The following is a 20985-nucleotide window of genomic DNA, read 5'->3' as shown; positions in this document are numbered from 1 at the left end:
CTCCTGTCTTCCAAATTTATGCTGTGGTATATGTGTTTATGTGTGCACACGCACACACAAGTAAATAAATAGATAGATAGAAAGATAGGTAAATAAATAAATAGATGTGAAAAAAAAGAAAAGTAAAGGCTAGTCATAGAGGTTGTCCAAATCACAGAAATGACCAAAACTACCCTACCCTGGCTTGTACTAGTGAGTGCTACTTCTCTATCATTGTCCTTATCTTCTAGACAAGAATTAAAATACCCAATCATAAGGGCTATAGGGGAGGATCGATGATTAAGGTACTCTTCCAGAGGATTCAGGCTCAATTCCCAGTTCCTTCATGATGGCTCACAACTATCCTATCCAATTATAGCTAAGCAATCACCTCTTCTGGCCTCCACAGTTACCAGACATGTGCATAGTGCACAGACATACATGCAGGCAAAAAATGCATATACATAAAATACATTTTTTTAAAAAAAAATTTAAATAGGACCTGGAGAGATGGTTCAGCAGGTAAAAGCACTTCTAGAGGACCTGGGTTCAATCTCCAGTACCCACATGGTGGCTCACAGCCATCTGTAATTCCAAGTAGGGGATCCTGCACCCTCTTCTGTCCTCTGCAGCTACCAGGCATACATAGTACACAGACTTCCAGGCAGGTAAGACACCTATACATGTAAAATAATAAAAAATTTAAAATTTTAAATACCAAATCATAGAATTACCCCTATTCCCTGACAGTAGCCAGTCCTCAGACTCTCCCTGGAATTCACCCTAGACAGGGCCAAATCCTTCAATAGTTTCTGTCCAAAGCTCTTTTGCTGCAATATGACACAGATCCCCATGGTATGTGTTCTCCTTTCTCATTGCTATGAGTCAGAGATTCAAGTTTGTTTGATTGTGGCTATTGTGCTATGGCTATGTAAGAAAACACCTTTGAGAGACTAAGATGTAGGTTAGTAGTGTAGTTTATATAGTAGGGCAGTAGCATGCATAGACCCTAGATTCAAGTGCTACTCTGTGGTGGTATTGTGTTCCCCAAAATATTGTGTACCTTAATAAACTTATCTGGGGTCAGAGAACAGAAAAGCCACAAGATACTTAGGCTAGAAAATGTTAGCACAGGCCTTTAATCCGAGCATTCCAGAGACAGAAATCCCTCTGGATCTCTGTGAGTTCAAGGCTGCATTGGAAACAGCCAGGCATGGTGACTCACGCCTTTAATCCCAGAAAGCAGCCTTTAATCCCAGGGAGTGGTGGTAGAAAGCAGAAAGGTTTATAAGGTGTGAGGACCAGAAACTAGAAGCATTTGGCTGGTTAAGCATTTGCCTGGTTAAGCGTTCAGGATTTCGAGCAGCAGTTCAGCTGAGAGCCATTGGGATGAGGACACAGACGCTTCCAGTCTGAGGAAACAGGACCAGCTGAGAAGTTGGCCCGGTGAGGTTAGCTGTGGCTTGTTCTGTCTCTCTGACCATCCAGCATTTCACCCCAATAACTGGCCTCAGGTTTGATTTTATTAATAAGAACTGTTAAGATTCCTGCTACACTACCTACCCCCGCCGAGAAAGAGGGAGACAAAAACAGACAGAGAGACAGGCAGACATGCACACACAGACAGACACGCGCACACATACATACATACACACACACACACAGAGGGAGAGAGAAAGAGAGAGAGAGAGAGAGAGAGAGAGAGAGAGAGAGAGAGAGAGAGAGAGAGAGAGAGAATACTCAACATTTGTGGAATCCAGATGAAGGATAATCATAAATTCTTTACACTAGTTTTGCAACTTATGCTGGTTATTTAGAATCACCTGGGAAGAGAATCCCTGTGAGGAATTAATCTAGATCAGTTTGGCCAGTGGGCATGTCCCTAGGGGATTGTCTTAGTTGTTAATTGATGCAGCCCACTGTGAGAGGCACCATTTCCTAGGCGAGGCCCTGAATTGCACAAGAGTGAGGAAAGCTAGTGAAGTTAGCAAGTGAGCAGCATGTGGCACTCATTTCTTTCTGCTCTTGACTGTTGATGTGATTGTGACTAGCTTCTTGAGTTCCTGCCTTGACATCACCTCAATAATGGACTGTAGCCTGGAATTGTATGCCAAAGAAGCCCCTTCTTCCCCTAACATAGAAGCAGAGATGAAATGAGGGCACAAATTTTCTGTAAGATGAGATTTGTTTTTCTACATAAAGTTGTCCCAGCTAGGTGTGGTGGCACCCAACTTTAATCCCAGCACTCAGGAGGCAGAGGCAATCAGATCTCTCAGCGTTTAAGAGCAGCCTGGTGTACATAGTGAGTTCCAGCACAGCCAGGACTACTTAAGAAAACCCTGTCTCTAACTGACCTGAGCTCATGGGAGCTCATGGACTGACAGCTAGGGAACCCGCATGGGACCGACCTAGGCCCTCTGCATGTGTGTACACACAGTTGTGTAGCTTGGTCTGTTTGTGGGGCCTCTAGCAGTGGGACCAGGATCTGTCCCTGGTGCGTGAGCTGGGTTTTGGAACCTATTCCCTATGATGAGATGCCTCTCTCAGTCTTGATGCAGTGGGGAGGAGCTTGGTCCAGTCATGACGTGCCATGTGTTGTTGTTGTTGACTCCCATGGGGGCCTTACCCTTTCTGAGGAGTGGATGGGGGGGTGTAGAAAAGAGGTAGGGGGAGGGAATGGGAGGAGAGGAGGGAGGGGAAATGGGTTGGTATGTAAAATAAAAAACAATTTAATAATAATAATAATAATAATAATAATAATAATAATAAAGAAAACCCTGCCTCAAAAAAGCCAAAATAAAAAAATAAGGTTATCCCTCCCTGAAAAAAATAAAACAGTAACTACTTTAACAACCTCTGTGTGTCAGCGTGGTATGTGACAGAAAATAAGGGTGACAAACACCACTCCCAGATCTGTATGACCGGAGTCTAGTGAGTCTTTTCAGCAGCAGATTCAGAGAGTTGAGATGAAGTCCCCAGGAGGATGACAGAAATCTAGGAGAGAAATAGTGGAGGCCTGAATGAATTAAAGCAGTGTCAAAACTATCAGAAGGCCATTAAAGGGAGACTGCTCTTCTTTCCTGGGGATAACACCAAATGGCAAATGATACCAGTGAAGGGGGGCACGAAGCCCCTGGGCCTAGGCATGGGGGCCACAGCAACTTCCATGGAGGTTTCAGCAGCAGCCTTCAGGCCACAGTGGTTAGCTCTGGGCTGAGTCTGCAGACTCGTAGAGGCCATTCTGGTCAGATCAAATGCACAAAGGAGGTCTTCTGTCTCCCCCTCTGTCCATCAAGAGTCTGAGATAAATAATAAATAACCTTTGTTTGGGGATGTCCCTCCTTTGAGACAGGGTCTCTCATTAGCTCATATCTCACCAATCAGGCTGGACTGGCTGGCCATTGAGCCCCAGAGACCCTCCTGCCTCCACCTCCCAGCACGGGGATTACAAGCACATACCACCATCCATGGCAGGTTCTAGGCATTGAGCTCAGGCCTTCACACTTGCAAAGCAAGCACTTTGCTGATTCATCTCCCCAGCCCCGTTAAAGATCAGGCTGGTGCAGAAGCCTTGGCTAGGCCAAGCTTTCGTTGTGTCTGTGTGGAGATGCTTCTGAGAGCAAGCAGACCCCACAGCACCCCCTGCAAGGTGGCTCTGTGCTACTGCACCTAATCTCCACCCAGAGGTACGAGGACCTTCTCAGTACCTGTGCAGAAGGCAAAAATTCTGGTTGATGTTGATTGCTGCACTTTGGTCAGGGGCCAGACTGCTACCTTGAGCAACCTCACCAAAGATATCTGCACCATTTTGTAAAAACTTACACCAGGCTAGAGGACCCAGGTTCCAGTTATGGCTACAATATAGGGAATTTCCTAGTGTGTGTGTGTGTGTGTGTGTGTGTGTGTGTGTGTGTGTGTGTGTGTGTGTGTGTGTGTACCAGGGCACACTTGTCGAAGTCAGAGGACAACTTGCAGGAACAGGTTCTCACACCTTCCGTCATGACCATGTGGGTTCTAGAGGTCCATCTCAGATTGTCAGAAGGACGATTTCTGTGAACTTGAATTAGGAAACAAGAGAAATACGGTGAGAGTCCCAGTTCGGATGGTCCCATTCATGAAGGCAGAGCAGGAAGTTTGCTGGGCAGAGGATTGCTTTGGGACTGTTCGATAGGCTTGTCAACTGTTCAAAGAGGCTGATCTCCTGCTGTAGCTTTGGGAAAGATCAGGGCTGAGATACAGACTAGGGAGGGAGCCATATGCATTCCAGGAGGCAGAAGAAGACAGGACAGAAACAAGAGGAGACTGCTTAGAAACTACAATAGAAGTCAGGTGTGGTGATGCATGCCTGTAATCCAGCATTTGAGATGCTAAGGTAGGAGGATCACATTGAGTTTGAGGTTAGCCTGGGCTACATTGTGAGTTCTAGGTCAGTCTGGGCTATAGAGTGAAATCCCATCTCACTTCCTCCAAAAAAAGTTCTCATATTTCTCTGGATGGCTTAGTGTGTTTGGCAGATGTTTTTCTCCAGCTGAACATACAGTTTGGGAGTCTACTTGCTTTGCAGATGTTTGACAACACAGTAGAGTAATTGGTTTAAGTATGTCCTTGGGTGAAGAAAGCCAGAAACTGCTTTTTCCAAGTTCCTGTCCTTAAACTTTGAATTGAGTTCTGGGAATGCAGCTCAGGGCTACTGTGTGTGCTGCATATGGACAAAGCCTAGGTTCCATCCCGAGCACTGTCCCCAAAGAAAGAAAACTTGGAACTGAGTTTGTTCTGATCATGTCCAACATGTCTCATTTGTGTGTGTGTGTGTGTGTGTGTGTGTGTGTGTGTGTGTGTGTGTGTGTGTGCGCGCGCGTGCTTTGGGTTGCTCATTTTCTTCCTTTCCTTCTTAGTGAATTAAAATTATAATGCCACGCTGATAATGTTTTAAATGTGTCAGGGGATTTTAGCATAGTTCAGAATGCAAAGAATGGGACAGTATATTCAGGACAGACTATCTTAGAGTATATACATACAATAAAGTACACAAATCTCAAGTGAAATACTAGATGTTTTATTTTTAACTACATTTATTCATTTATGGGAGAGGGGAGAATCATGCTTATATCATAGTCTGTGTGTGTAAGTCAGAGGAAAGTTTGTGGGAGTCTGTTCTTACCTTCCCCCATATGGATCCTGGGGACTGAACTTAGCTAGGCTAGCTGGTCAGAGATGCTACAGTCTCTACTCCAGAGTTACAGATGTGAGGACACATGCTACACCAGGCCTTTTCAGTAGGCTCTGGCAATCCAAACTTGGGTCCCCATGCTTGTACAGCAAGTACTTTACCAAATAAGTCATGTCCCTAGCCCTATTTTAATTTTGAATTTTGGAAATGATCTCATTATGCATCCATGGCTGGCTTGGAACTCTTCACATAAACCAGGCTGTCTTTGAACTTCCAGTGACCTTCTGCTTCCACTTCTGGAGTGCTAGGATTTTATGCATACACCACCATATCCATCACCCTCCATTGCTTTTTAAGAAAAATTTTAGGGGCCTGGGGAGATGGCTCAGTGGTTAAGTGCACTGGCTGCTCTTCCAGTAGACCTGGGTTCAATTCCCAACACCTATATGGCAGCTCGCAACTGCAACTCCAGTTCCAGGGTATCCAACACCCTCATATGGACATACATGCAGGCAAAAAAAAAGAAGAAGAAGGAGAAGAAGAAGAAGAAGAAGAAGAAGAAGAAGAAGAAGAAGAAGAAGAAAAGAAAACAATATAGGGCAGGAGAAATTGCTCAGCAGTTAAGAGCACTTGCTCATTTTGCAGATGACTTGGGTTCTGTCCCCAGTACCCTCTTCTGGTCTCCACAGGCACCAGGCATGAATGTATGCAGTGCACTTATATACATGCAAGCAAAACACTCACACACATAAAAACAAATGTTCTTTAGAAAAAGAAAAAGAGGGACAGAGGCAGGAGGATTTAAGGCTATTCTCACCTACATAACTAGTTTAAGGCCAACCCAGGTTACCTGAGACAGTCTCAAAAGAAAAGAAAGGGGGATCTGAGTTTTGATTTGGGGTTGGTGATGCACAATGAGACTGTCAAGCAACAATTTCTTAGAGGCTAGGGGTGTGGATCAGTGGTGGAACACCTGGAGGTGGGTGGCCCTGAGTTTCACCCCAACCCTGCAAAATGGAAAGGAAGAGAAATGACATAAAAGTACCTTTGAAACTCCCAGACATACCAGGTGAGCACTATATACTACTGAGTTCTAGCACCAGCCCAAACTCAGGGGTGTTTTTAGAGAAAAGTGTAGCTATGCATGGATCTCTGTGGGGACTGTAAAGCTAAGTGTTGCTTAGGATCATTTATTCATGTGATTTTTAATCCTTATCTAATAAAGTCATTTTTCTTCTTCCAAAAGTATTTTGCAAGTGTTGGCCTGCCGCCACCAAGGTCTTCCCAGCTAGGGAGAGGAAGGGCTTTGTTTCACCGCTTTGTTCTTTCCTTTTTAACCTATTTGTGTTTAACCAGATCCCTGTCCCAATCCCTTGGGCATTTTAACAACTGCTTTCTGTTTGTTGAACTAAGAGATTAACTTTAGATAGCTGTTCAAACTCCAAAGTTTACGTTTGCTGTACCCCAGTCGCTTCTTCCGTCTGCTCGAGTGGATTCAGCTGGGTACTTCCAGTTGCTGTGGGAGATGAGGGGACAGTGTGAGCACCAGGAACCAGAAGGGTGAGCCCTCAGGGGTTGTTGGTCTCTGCTAATCCCCAGGCCTGCGGCTATCCACCTACTTGGCCTCTGTGTCCCTGGGTAGGTTTTGCCCCCTTCTCAAGGTTCACACTAGCCCTGTGAATATCCAGGACAGGACAGCATTAGTGGAGAAGACAAGGAAGCTAGATTCCCGGGCGACCGGGAAGCCAGATTCGCTCACCCCATTCTCCCAAACCAGGGCAGAGACTGTCTTGTGACCAGCGGAGACCAGTGCCAGCAGCAAGGCAGGCTCGGCGGCGGCCGGCGTTCAGCTTCCCAGAGCTCTGCCATTGCAATCACTGCCCCCAACCCCGGGAGGCCGCAGCAGCGCTACCAGCTTGTACGAAGAAACCCCGTTGACACAGGTACTCCACATCAGTGCGGACCCCTGACAACAGTCCTTTATCACCACCCTTCCCCCACCCCGCCCAAGCCACCAATTTGCTGCCAGAACCAGGGGCAGAAATGGGTCATTTCAGCACTGCCCCCTCCCGCCTCCACACACACACATTGCTTGCAGGACAGACAGACCATGGGGTTAAAAATGCTATTGCAAAATTCCCACGTCTGATCTTGGGGCTTATCTGAGATTGGATAGCATGAAAGCCGTTTGGAGCCTGGGCCAATTTTTAACAGCAAATGAACGTGGCAAATGCTACAGCACTGGTAGTTAATACTTTGAGACAGGTCTGAGCTGTGTTTCCAAAAACATGCAATTTATTAAAGGAAACATTAAGCCAAAACTTGACACACACACACACCCGCTTGTATTCATTTGCCCACCCAGGCATGGGACTGCTTAGTTCAAAGCAGGTAGACACCTGGGAGAAGCGTGAAGGTGCAGACAATTTCCATCAGCACTAAGGCCTACTGGGGCAGACTTGCAGAGCAAAGTTTCCTGCCCTTTCAAGGGAGGATTCTCAACTGATCTCTATTTTTCTGATAATTTTTTCTTTATTTATTTCTCCCAGTTCACTGGTCACAGACTTGGGCCTAAAGTTCAAGCATAGAATGTTCTTTACCTGTGTGGTTCAAGGCTCCCTGCTAAACTGGCCTCAAGGAGGCAAGATTCAACTAAGGGAGCTGTGAATCCATTCTGTAGCTCTGTAGCAGAATGCATTCAAGGTCCTGGTTCTATCCCCAGCACTGCCACTAAAAGTATATACCCATACCAGAGAAAATGCCCTTCATACTTGCCATTGTCTGAATTTGAAAATGGACATAGGTTTAACCCCAGGCTAGGAAACTCTTCTACCCCAGCAATACACCAGGCCTCTGGCTGTTAACTTAATTCAGTATATTATCACTGATAAACACATTTCTAAAACTGGCTGGCCCCCAAGGAGATCAATAGCATCAAATGGATGAGGGAGGAGTGACAGCATAAACAGGTGACCTACGGACACCCAGAGGGGCCACCAATGAGGGAGCTGCCCGCCCCTTGAAGGTCAGGGTGCTAGCATAAAGGGCACTGACTGACTAGCAGTCTTGCTGAGAGTTATGATTGTCAAGGTGTGGGTGGCAGAGTATTTCCTTTCCTTTTTGTTTTAAAGGTAGCTTGAAAAAAGCCCTCACTGGTAAGTTGACTGAAGATGTCTCATGTCATGTCCTATCCGCCTTTTCTTTTTATTCCTGCATACCACCTGTCATGCTGCACACCTTGCTTGCTCTTGGGGTAGGGGAAGTACGCCCACCCACCTTTCTGTTCTGATCCAATACTGGCATACCTCAAGGAGATTTCAGATTTGGTCCCAGACTGCTTTGATAAAATTAATTTTATAATAAAACAAATAACGGATTTTTTGTCTTTCCAGTGCTTATAAAAGTTACATTTACAATGTACAGAAATGCTACTGTGCGTACCTTAACTAAAAAAAAATACTGTATTGTTCAAAATTCTAAGTACTGTCTGAACTGTTGAAAACCTAGTACAGATAGAATTGCTCATGCAGGATTGCCGTTAACCTGCAATTTGTGAAAACTGTAGTATCTGCACAATGCCAAAAAACAGTGTATCCCTGCCATCTGTACTGGGTCTTGTGCTGAATTTGCTCCATGTAATTGCCTTTCATTATTCTCTGTTAACTTTAATAGGCTTTTCCTGCAACCATGTCTTCCATCAAGATTGAGTGTGTTTTACGTGAGAACTGCAGGTGTGGGGAGTCTCCAGTATGGGAGGAAGCATCCAACTCTCTGCTGTTCGTAGACATCCCTGCAAAGAAAGTTTGTCGATGGGATTCACTCAGCAAGCAAGTGCAACGAGTGGCTGTGGGTAAGAATGAAAGCTGAGAGCCGGGCGGTGGTGGCGCACGCCTTTAATACCAGCACTTGGGAGGCAGAGGCAGGCGGATTTCTGTGAGTTCGAGGCCAGCCTGGGCTACCAAGTGAGTTCCAGGAAAGGCGCAAAGCTACACAGAGAAACCCTGTCTCGAAAAACCAAAAAAAAAAAAAAAAAAAAAAAAAAAAAAAGAATGAAAGCTGAGCTCCTTGCCTTGTAGTTAGCCATCTTTTCCCAGCGAGAGGTGGGGGAGGTGAAGGGGGCATCCTTGCCCTGGGTCCTTCTTATTAAAGCCTGACTGAAAATGCTTTGAGACCTTTTGGGTTGTCATGATCTCTGTGTCTGTGATCCATGTGCTTTCTCTTGAACTCAATGATGGATCATCAATATTTTTCTCATTCTCTTGCATGGAGCACAGCATTCCTAACTTCCTTTGTTTTAGTTTGTGATGCTGGGGATGGAACCCTGGGCCTCCAGCATGCTCAGCAAGTACTCTACTATGAAATTCTACCTCCAGTGCCCTATTTTTGTTTTGATGCTGAGGTACTACAGTGTCTCTTTCCTGATGGACTTCAGATAACAGCATCCACAGTGAAGACTCCATTAGTGGCATAGCAAAAGCTATCTACTCTGGTTAGACCAAGACTTCCATTAAAAAAAAGCAACAATATAATAATAACAACAACAGATGTATCATTTACTTCTTTGTGAAAAAGAAGAGTTCCTAGGCTTCAAAAGCATCAACCAGGACTGTTTATTTACTGCACAAATGTGAGATTACTGACAGGATTCCCAAGAGAGCTTTGTGGTTTCAGAGGAGTTTCTAGGGCTTTCTATGGCTCAAGGCAATGGCCTGGGTGTGATTATCAGTAGACAAACAAGTTTCTGTTTTTGTTATTGGATTCATGGGAAGAGATAGCAGGATTTTCCTAAGATTACGGGAATTTCTGGTTTCTGCTATCTCTTCCCATGAATCCAACTGCGAGTTTAAAGCTTGTTTTCCCTGGTGCTGGAGATTGAACCCAGGACGTGTGCATACCACAAGCTCCGTTCCCAGACTAAAAGCAGCTTTCTTTGAAAAAAATTGATTTTGCATGTGTGGGGGCGTACTGGTTCCACAGCAGCCATGTTGAGGTCAGAGAAGAACTTGCAGGAGTTCGTTCACTCAGTCCACCATGTGTGGAAGTCAGAGGACAATTTTGGGGAGTCTTTCTTTCCACTATATGAATTTTGGGGATTGAACTCAGATCATCAGGCTTGCTGAGCCATTTTCTTTATAAGGCAAAGACTTGCTATGTAGCTAAGTCTATGTGGAACTCACAGGTTCTTGCTTTCACTAGGAGCAGTTTCTAATTTACCTATCAACGTGTTTATAGTTCCAAGCAGAATGCTTCTGCCTCTGCCTTCCCTGGTCCCTCATTCCCAGCATTCACAAAATTCCTACCCCTAATCTGCAAAGCCTCCCAGCATTACAAAACGGTCTGTGTGTTAGCAGGAGCTTAGAAAGCTAAACTATCAGGAGGCATTTCAGGCCCTAGTTAGATTCCTTGTTAAGAGCATGACCCTCCTTATAGGGTCTTGCATATTCCCAGGGCCCCCAAGGGCTTGAGTCAACTTCTGAGCAGGGCTTTGAGCTAAGGGCATTAGCTTTGATGAGGTGCTTAGGACATGTTTCTAAACAAACTCAGATAAATGTATTTCCTGTGATACTCACCATGGTAATCTCTCTCCACTTAAAAAGATTTTTTTTAAATACGGGGAAGAATATTAAAACCAGAAAAGCTAAAGTATTAAAATAAAAACATAGGAATATAATGAAAACATATAGATTGTATTTCATTGAACATATAGTTGTATTATTTTTACCATGTATTCTTTCAAAAATATTTGAGAAATGAGAAACAATTTGTAATTAAATACATTAAAAATAAAGACCCTTTGAAAATAACATTAACTAGATATAGCAGTGCACACCTATAATACCAGCATTCAGAATGTGGAGGCAAGAGGCAAGAGAATCTTGAGAGTGAGGCTACCCTCACCTACATGGTCAGACAACATCTTGGTACCATTAAAAATCACTGGATCCCTTCCTAAGAAATGTTACATGACACAACGACCTCTGTGCTGGACCACCAGAGTACTTACTACCTTCTAGATATTGCCTTTACCTCTGCAGATGCCCCAGTCAGCTCAGTGGCACTTCGACAGTTGGGAGGCTATGTTGCCACCATTGGAACCAAGTTTTGTGCTTTGAACTGGGAAGATCAATCAGTATTTGTCCTAGCCATGGTGGATAAAGATAAGACAAACAATCGATTCAATGATGGGAAGGTGGATCCTGCTGGGAGATACTTTGCTGGTATGATTTCTTCCTTATTTTTTTTTTGCCCCTATTTGTTGTATTTGACTCTCTCTCTCTCTCTCTCTCTCTCTCTCTCTCTCTCTCTCTCTCTCTCTCTCTCTCTGTGTGTGTGTGTGTGTGTGTGTGTGTGTGTGTGTGTGTTTTGTATGTTCTCTAAGGAAAATGGCTTTTTTCTGGGACAGGGTCTTACTATGCAACCTTGGCCAGTCTGGAACTTGCTATGTAGACCAGGCTGACCTTGAACTCACAGAAATCCACCTGCTTCTGCCTTCTGAGTTCTGGGATAAAAGACATGTGCCATATGTGGCATATTCTTACATGAACACAATTTAGTAAGCAACTTACAGAGGTTCAGCATTGATTCAATAAGTCTATACTCCTGTCATGTCAACTGACCAAATAATGTCCTTTATGGAATTTTCCCCTCCAGTGAGAGATGCAGTCTGGAATCACATACTGTACTTGTCTTTTCATCCTCTTAATATGAAACATTTTCTTGACCCTCCCCCCTTCTTTCTCTTTTATGGCATTGCCATTTTTAAAGAATATGGTCCCATCCACCCTCTTTAATAATAGAACATTCTTCATTTTGTAGATGTCTGATGTTTCCTTGCGATTAGCTTAATGTTAGACATTCCTGGCTGGAGTACTGTGGAGGTGATGTCCTGTCCTTCCCAGGGCATTCAGCCTGGAGGTACACGCTGTCCCTCTGCCCCTCATTGGTGATGTTGAAGTCCTGCTGCATTCCTCTGCTTCATAGTAACTGCTGTTTTGTTTTGTTGCTTTGAGAAAAAATTTTACTGTGGGGCCCAGGATGCCCTCAGACTTGCTATGCAGCAGAGGCTTGTCTCGTACTTGCAATCCTCCTGCCTCCAGGTCCCAAATGCTAGGATTATAGACACACATCAAACACCACATCTGACTATGTATAACTTTAAAAGAATTTTAACTGTAGCTTAAAATATCACAGCTATTTCTCATTTACCTCCCATCACAACCACCCTGGAAATTAGCCAGAGTTGACTCACCATCTCTATTTTTCCCTCCCTACACTACCTTTTCATGTTGTTGGCTATGATACCCTTCCTATGGTGACTCACTGTCAAAACCATGAAAGGCAGGTAAGATCTGAGAAACTGGCTATGTACGTATTGGTCCTCATCTTGTTGGACTATTTACAACCACAAATATTGGCTGTAAGGTTGAAACCAGGTTGAAAGATTAAAGATGGGAACCCATGGAGAGTTCCTCTGCCAATAATTTCTGCCAGATAAAGAATCCTGAAACTGATCTTGATGCCATACACCTGTTATCCTAGCACTCAGGAAACTGAGGCAGGAATAGTGCAAGTTCAAGGCCACCCTGGGCTACATAGCATAACCTAAGAAGAAGGTGGAAAGAGGAAGGATAGCCCTTCCACACGTTCTTCATTCTCTTCCTGGGAGGTAGCTAGTGTGGAAGAATGTTCATGAAGGAAACCCAACTTTGAGATAGCAGGAAACTGCTGAGTAACCTGTCATCCCCAGGGAAGGAGGACCTACCCTGTCCTCTTCTACTCAAGCTTGCTTCTCTTGTTTGCAATCTATTTTCCTCTTCTTTCAAATGAAGTATGATATGGTAGTTTGTCGGTTTCTTCATTCCAATCAGAGTCTGTTCTGGCCTCTGAGATCATGTGATACCCAAGTCCATCTCCCTGAATACTGAATAATGACTTTAGTGAATGAAGCACTTGAGAAGAAGCATATCCTGCTGCTGTTGGGTGAAGCATTCTGTAAGCATCAGTAACTCTCTGCTTTCAGTTCTTCTATGGCATTGCCAACATTTTGTCTACTTCTAGCTACCACTGAGAGAATGATACTGATTGTTCCCAGTATAATTCAGTATTTTTCTTTTTTCTCTGTGTAGCTTTGGTGCCTGTCCTGGATCTCGCTCTGTAGACCAGGCTGGCCTCGAACTCACAGAGATCCTCCTGACTCTACCTCCCAGAGTGCTGGGATTAAAGGCGTGCGCCACCGCCGCCCAGCTAATTCAGTATTTTTCTACCTCTTTTCAGTTATGACAAATTTTGCTTTGTGTATTTTGAATCTCTACTATCAAACACATAAACATTTGGAATTACTGTGTATTCTTGGTGAATTGGCCATTTTCAACCTGTAACTCCCTGCTTTGCCCAACATATGTAATTTGACATTTTTTTATCACTGTTTTCAAGTATCTTTATTTGACTGAGTTTCAGCAATTTGATCACAGTGTGTCTGGCTATGGGTTCCTTTCTGTTTGTTATGTTTTAGATTTGCTTGGCTTCTTAAATTTATTGAAAACTTTTATGCTTTTCTCCATTCTGGGGAGTTTTGAGCCACGAAATCTTCAAAAACCTTTGACCTTGCACTTTTTCTTTTTCTCCAGGCATCCAATGAGGTATTAGCCCTTTTACTGTCCCATAGCTACAGGCTCTGTTCTTTTTGTCTTCCAAAGTTTTTTTTCCCCTCTGCTCTTCACTTTACCTGGTTTCTATTGCTCTAACGTAGGCTACACTGACTCTTTGCTCTTGTTGATGTTCTTCTGCTATTGAGTTGGTCTAGTGCAGTCTCCAGTTTTGTTGTTATTCTTCACAGTTTATACTACTTTGGTAACATGTTCTAGTTTGAGTTTCATGACTGTTTATGATTATTTTTATAAAACTTTCATTAGTCTTTACCAAAACCTTCTAACATCTGTGCCATATAATTTTCATAATCTGTTGATTTCCTACACTGATTAAGTCCTCGACCCTTCTCTGTGTTGCTGATTTTATTAGTTATCTTTCCATCATAATAATGAGATAACTGAGGTGATTAACTTACAAAGAGAAAAAAGGTTATTTTGATAATGTTTTTAAAGGTTCTAGTCCATGATCAAATAATTCTATTGCTCTGGGCCTCTGGTGGGGCAACATATTGTGTTGAGACTGTGTAGTAGAGCAAATTTCACATCTCGTGAACCATCTAGCAAAGGATGACTAGACTGGCCAGTGTTCCACAGTCCCTTTAAAGGTCTTGCCTCCAATGACCTGAAGACTTGTAACAGGTTCCCTCCCAAAAGAGCCACCACATCTCACAAGCCTTTAACATATGGGCTTTTGGAGACATTCAATACCAAATTATAGCACCAAATAATTTTAGGTTATATCCTAGACATTATGCATATTGTCAAATGAGACCCTGAACATTGTTTAAATCCTTTAGAATATGTTATAGTTACTTCAGGAAGCAGCATATACATTTAAAGTAAGGCTAGTCATTCCAACCTGCTTTGCATTAGGAACAAGGAGGATCTGTCCCACATGTGAACCTCTCAGCTAATTTGGGGCAGAGAACTTCTACCCATTAGCTCCATTCCCAAAATCTTTGGAATGCTGATTACAATCTGATCTATGTGATACAGGCTGAGGATGAGCCTAAGAGTTCATAAATATCTTTTAAGGGGTTACATTCTTACATATCTCTGGCTGTCCTCAATCTTCCTCCTTTGGCCTCCAGAGTGCTAGCATTACAGGGGAGGGGTCCACCACACTTGGCTTATAACATGCATTTTGTTCAGGTTTTATACTTGTGCTCAGTAGGAGAAAATGAGGTTTGTTCATGTTTATCCCTTCATATTTTAAACCATATCTCTAAACTGCTAAATTGTGTGTATGCATTTGTGTGTGTGTGTGTGTGTGTGTGTGTGTGTGTGTGAGAGAGAGAGAGGGGGGGGTTGTTATGTAGCCCAACTGGACCTCAAAGTCACCAAGCTGTTTCAAATTCACCATCCTGTCTATGATCTAAAGTGTTGGTATCATAGGTGTGTGTTACCACACCCAGCCTTACTTTGGATTTTTATTTCCATTATAAGATAGGCAGTTGCAATCTTTAAAAGATATAAAAGAGATTGTGTAGCTGGAGAGTTTTCTCTCCGGGTTCCGCCAAGTCCTGGCAGTCCAATAGCCCACTTATAAAATAAACACACAGACGCTTATACTATTTAAACTATTTGGCCTAATGGCTCAGGCTTCTAGCTATCTAGTTCTTACATCTTAAATTAATCCATTTCTATAAATCTATACCTTGCCACGTGGCTTGTGGCTTACCGGCATCTTCACATGCTGCTTGTCATGGCAACGGCTGGCAGTGTCTCCCTCCGCCTTCCTGTTCTCTCAATTCTCCTCTCTGTTAGTCCCACCTATACTTCCTGCCTGGCTACTGGCCAATCAGTGTTTTATTTATTGACCAATCAGAGCAACACATTTGACATACAGACCATCCCACAGCAAGATTGTTTAAATTTGAGATTGTATAAAATTCTCTTAAATACTGCAAATGATCCCTAGTGAGGAGGAATGGACTTGTGTGCAGGGTGAGTATCTGCAGGACTGAGATAATGTTCTTTGTTTCCCAAAGGCACCATGGCTGAGGAAACAGCCCCAGCAGTTCTTGAGCGACACCAAGGGTCCTTGTACTCCCTCTTTCCTGATCACAATGTGAAGAAATACTTTGACCAAGTGGACATCTCTAATGGTTTGGATTGGTCCCTGGACCATAAAATTTTCTACTATATTGACAGCCTGTCCTACTCTGTGGATGCTTTTGACTATGACCTGCAAACAGGACAGATCGGTATGAACATCTTTATTATTTTTTACAATATCACTCATATCATTTTGTATGTTAATGAGCAGTAAGGGATCTTTCCCAAAGCCCATGTGAAAAAGTCTTTATTTGTCAAGTAGAAAACTTCAAAATAATGGTGACACAGACAGTCAAACTGTGGTCCTCAGCACATCTGAACTCTGGTATTTGGGACTAAGGCTATAGCTGGTCTACTGCAGCTAGGCCTGTACTTTTTCTTTCCATCAATGGAAAGGCCTCCCTGGAGAATGAATCTTACCCTATCAGGCAGTGCCTAGAGGCACACAATATACAACAGAATGTGATAAAAGAGGGAAAACTGAACATTTTGGTTCCTGATTCTTATTTGATCTTTAGTTAACCATAGGCAAGTATTCAGAGGCAAATGAACAACCTTTGAAATGGAAAAATAACAGAAAAGTGCTTCCAGGTTGGTTCAGCTCTGTCAGTGTTCTGTAAAATGAGCCATCACTGGAAACTTCTAGGGAAGAACTCATTTAGAAGAATTTAGAAGGGAGACCTTGAAACTGTTTGATGAAAAGTGCCAGACAGGAAGAGCAAAACCAATCATAAAAAATGACTTGAAAAAAAGTCACAAGGCTTTATGTAGATTTAATCAAGGGCAAAATATTCCAGGACAGATGCTTTTCTTTGAAGTATGTAGTGCTCTTTTTTATGACTATTCTTACCCAATTTCCTTACACATGGTTTTAACATTTTTCCATTATACCTCATTCTGATTGCTGGAATGACCTGAATTTTGTAGCTGGCTGTTCTTCTGCATTGTTTTTTGAGGTTCTGGGAATCAAACTAATTTCTTTGTGTGTGCACTAAGGTGCAATTCCAGCCCTCCTCTACCTTTCAATATTCATTATTTATATACTATGGATCTCCTTTAAGCAGCCTGTGGACTTTAGAATGCCCCCTTTAAGAAGTAAGCTCTTTAGATATTGTTTCTTGATTTTGTAGCAAGAAAGGAAAAATAATTCTTGTCTGCCCAGGTTTTATGCATGCATTATTCACATGGTACCATTAAACTGCCGTATAGATCTTCGGCTTGATCAAAGTAGGAATTTTGGTAACTAAGATAGTGATCTAACCACAGACTGAAGAATGTCTGAGAGAGGCTTGCAAAGCCTTAGTTTAGGTCAGTCCCAGACAGCTACCTATTGATATTTTATTAAGAATTCTGAAATGATATGGTGACTGATCCTTCAAGACTAATCCTAGTACTCGGAAGTCTGAGGCAGGAAGATGATTTTAAGACTCCGAAGATATATTGGGCTACACAATGAATTCTAGGCCAGTCTTAGATATAAAATGAGACCTGGTCTCTAAATAAATAAATAATTCAACTTTATTGGGCTTAGTGGTAGAGCACTTGTCTAGCATACACAAGGCTATGAATTCTATCTCCAGAAGTGAAAAAGAAAAGAAAAGAAAAGAAAAAAAAAGCATTTCCTTTTCTCTGAAATCTTAGAAATCTTAAACAGATATATCTTTATAAAGACAAAAGGGAGTGAATCTAGCCCAAATTGTGTGGTAAAAATCCTTTATTCAAATGCCAGCCCCTAGACAAGCATAAGTGACCAGAATTTATAACCAGCTTGAGAGTTCACTGTCTACTTGTGAGCGGTGTATGACCCATTGTTTTGTTGTGTTTTGGTTTTGGTTTTCAACTGCAGCCAACCGCAGAATTGTTTACAAGATGGAGAAAGATGAACAAATCCCAGATGGAATGTGCATTGATGCTGAGGGAAAGCTTTGGGTGGCCTGTTACAATGGGGGAAGAGTAATTCGCCTCGATCCTGAGACAGGTAGGCTGGAGACAAAATAGAAAATCCCACCCAGTCCAGAAAACCCAGTTCAATGCTAAAGACCATTAGCAATCCAGTTAGAGTTATCTTAGTGGTCTTTATAAAACTGGGTGATTCTGGAAATAAAGGCAAAATACACAACCCCAAATTTATAGTCAGAACTTCTTTTCCTGTGGAAGTAAGTCTCTCTGCTAAAAGTTAATCGTCAGAGAAGGTAAGTTAAATACATGGATGGGAGCCAGGTAATATGGTAGCTTATAAACCTAGAAGTCAGGAGGCCAAAACAAGAGGGTGGTGAGTTTGAGGCGGCCAAGATATGTGGGTGTTCAGAGCGAAACCTACATTCACCCTTTCCAAGGGATGAATTCTGACCTCCATAGTCTCTTAGACCATCCCTATCATTCATAAAAAATCCAGAAGCATTGTGCATGTTGCAAATTTCTAGAACTAAATTTCAAATGAAATATTTGATGACCTAGGGAAAAGACTCCAAACTGTAAAGTTGCCTGTTGATAAAACAACTTCATGCTGCTTCGGAGGAAAGGATTACTCTGAAATGTATGTGACCTGTGCAAGGGACGGGATGGATGCTGAAGGCCTTTTGAGGCAGCCTGATGCTGGTGGCATTTTCAAGGTGATGTGGTCTCTGGGGGTGGTGAGGGTATTCTGTTAAATAATTGATCGATGCTTCTGCAGACTTCCCAAACAAACATGTGATTGGGATGTTACACTAGTCACACTAGACTTAATTACTTTGATTTTCTAGACTATAAGTTACATAAAGTTCAGGATGATGTGTCTGGCCTACTTCTAGTATTTTAAAGTATTTTCATGCTTCAATAGTATTTGTAAGATCATCAGATTGCTTTGATGTCATAAAAAGATGTGCAGATGTTTAGTCATTTTTTGTGACAGAACAAACACTGATTTAAAAAAAATCATACACATTCTGGGTTTAAAAACACATGTGGAAACACCTCTAATCTCAGCACTTGGGAAACTGAAGCATAAAGATGGTGAACTTAAAGTTAGCTTGGGCTATATAACACAATGCTTTCTTTAAAAAAAATAACGTAGAGGAGCTGGAAAGATGGCTCAGTAATTAAGAGCACTGTCTGCTCTTCCAGAGAATTCCCAGCACCCACATGGAAGCTCACTAATGTCTGGAACTCCAGTTCCAGGGGATCTGACACCCTCACACGGATATACAAGCAGGCAAAACACTAATGCACATGAAATAAAAAAAAAAATAGAAACATAGAAACACCTTTCTTGACAGGTGAGAAAATGATAGAACTAAATTATTCTACATCACTGTGCATGCTTACTCATTGAACTAGAATATATGTGAATGACTCCTTGAACCATATAATTCCTAGTCAGCTAGTTCTTTTTCATGATAGAAAATAAAACAGGGATTATTAAAGGTAGCTAGATATGTTATTATTTTTTAGATTTACTTATTTATTATGTATACAGTGTTCTGCCTGCGTGTATGCCTGCATACCGGAGAGGGCACCAAATCTCATCATAGATGGTTGTGAGTCACCATGAGGTTGCTGAGAATTGAACTCAGGACCCCTGAGCCATCTTTCCAGCCCCTAGACATATTATTATAAATCTTAACTTGCTTGGTGTTTGTTTGTGAGTAACAAGATCTCACTATATAGCTCAGGCTGGCCTTACACTTACAGCAGTCCTACTGCCTCAGCCTCCCAAGTGCTGGGATTACAAGTATGAGCCATCATGCCTGGCTTTGTAACAATGGCTTTGAAGACTATTTATAATTCATCAGTTTCGCTCTTTTTTTTTCAACAGATAACTGGTCTTGGGGTCAAAGGAATTGCCCCATATTCCTATGCAGGGTGAACAACAGCTATTCCTTGCTGTCAGAAGAAAAGCTTTGAAGACAACTGGAGAATTAAGGGACTTAAATCAATGAAATTTAAATCTAGGGTTTTTTTTTAATGAGGCAATGATATTATAGCAGGGTTAAGCTTTAATTTATAATTTTGACTGGGTGCTGGGAAATAAACCCAGTGTGTGGCATATTAATTAAGAACATATACTAACAGTGAACTACATCCCTAGTCTTTTTTTAAGGTAGATATTTTCACAGAGAATAAGTGACTTTGATAGCACACTCTAGGCCTTCTATTAAAAACAATCCTGTAGAAATGCAAAAGGTCGTTCAACTGTGAATCAGCCTGATGATTGCAAATTGCTCTGGGGTTGAAATGGGACTGTATCCATTCTTTTTCTGCATCCCATACTTGCTGTCCCCAAAGCTTCAAAAAATTAATGCATAGAAACTTGGTGATGATTTATAATGATTATATGACTCTTCCTGTGTGTTATTTTACAAACTAAAATACTGTCAGAAGATGATTCAAACACCATGGCACAATCTGTGGTTCTAACTGCCACCTACTGGATATAAAAATAAGTATATCACATTGCAAGGAATTTACTTTTTTCCCATTTATTTATTCATTGTGTGTGTGTGTGTCTGTGTGTGTGTGTCTGTGTGTGTGTGTGTGTGTGTGTGTGTCTGTGTGTGTGTGTCTGTGTGTGTGTGTGTGTGTGTGTGTGTGTGTGTGTGTCCGTGAGCACACAAATCGAGAGAACAACTTATGGGACTCAGTTATTTCCTTCTACCATGTGGTTTCAAGGAATTGAACTCAGGTGTCACCTTTATTGACTGAACCATCTCACTGACTACTGCTGCTGCTTCCTCTTCCTCCTCCTCCTTTTTAAAATATTTATTTATGTATTTTATGTATATGACTGCTCTATTTGCATGAATGCCTGCATGACAAAAGAGGGCATCAGACAGAAGAGGTCATTAGATCCCATTATAGATGATTGTGAGCCTCCATGTAGTTGCTGGGAATTGAACTCAGGACCTCTAGAAGGGCAGCCAGTGCTCTTAACCACTGAGTCATTTCTCCATTCTCCTCCTTTTTTTGAGATGAGATCTCGTTCATGTAGCTCAGGCTGATTTTGAACTTGCTATGTAGGTAAAGCTGGCCTTGAACTCCCGATCGTCCTGCCTACATCTCCCAGGTGACTAGGATTACAGATGTATGCCACCACACTTAGCTTGGAAATTTTTTTTAAATAATATTGTTGAGCTATAATTAGCCTGATCA

At 42.3% G+C, this 20985-nt stretch overlaps 1 protein-coding gene across 1 annotated transcript; it reads left to right on the top strand.

Moving 5' to 3' along the window:
• Positions 1-6823: 6823 nt before the first annotated feature.
• Positions 6824-20295, top strand: Rgn (regucalcin). The gene is made up of 7 exons (XM_052744111.1): positions 6824-7092; positions 8822-8999; positions 11185-11367; positions 15789-16004; positions 17702-17833; positions 18313-18467; positions 19652-20295. The coding sequence occupies exons 2-7, from the start codon at positions 8837-8839 to the stop codon at positions 19700-19702; spliced, it is 900 nt and encodes a 299-aa protein (XP_052600071.1). The 5' UTR covers positions 6824-7092; positions 8822-8836; the 3' UTR covers positions 19703-20295.
• Positions 20296-20985: the final 690 nt, after the last annotated feature.

This window comes from Peromyscus californicus, unplaced genomic scaffold (genome assembly GCF_007827085.1).
Source record: "Peromyscus californicus insignis strain IS unplaced genomic scaffold, ASM782708v3 Scaffold_10__1_contigs__length_136768540, whole genome shotgun sequence".
NCBI lineage: Eukaryota > Metazoa > Chordata > Mammalia > Rodentia > Cricetidae > Peromyscus > Peromyscus californicus.
The sequence above is the reverse complement of the archived record's forward strand: the minus strand, read 5'-3'. Positions and strand labels throughout refer to the sequence as shown.

What these genes read in the sequence shown, in the direction of transcription:
- Rgn (XM_052744111.1), top strand. Translation starts at nt 8,837, where the DNA reads ATGTCTTCCATCAAGATTGAGTGTGTTTTACGTGAGAACTGCAGGTGT. An exon ending in CCTGCAAACAGGACAGATCG is followed by an intron (nt 16,005 to 17,701) that starts GTATGAACATCT and finishes TTTCAACTGCAG; the next exon opens with CCAACCGCAGAATTGTTTAC. An exon ending in TCGCCTCGATCCTGAGACAG is followed by an intron (nt 17,834 to 18,312) that starts GTAGGCTGGAGA and finishes TTGATGACCTAG; the next exon opens with GGAAAAGACTCCAAACTGTA.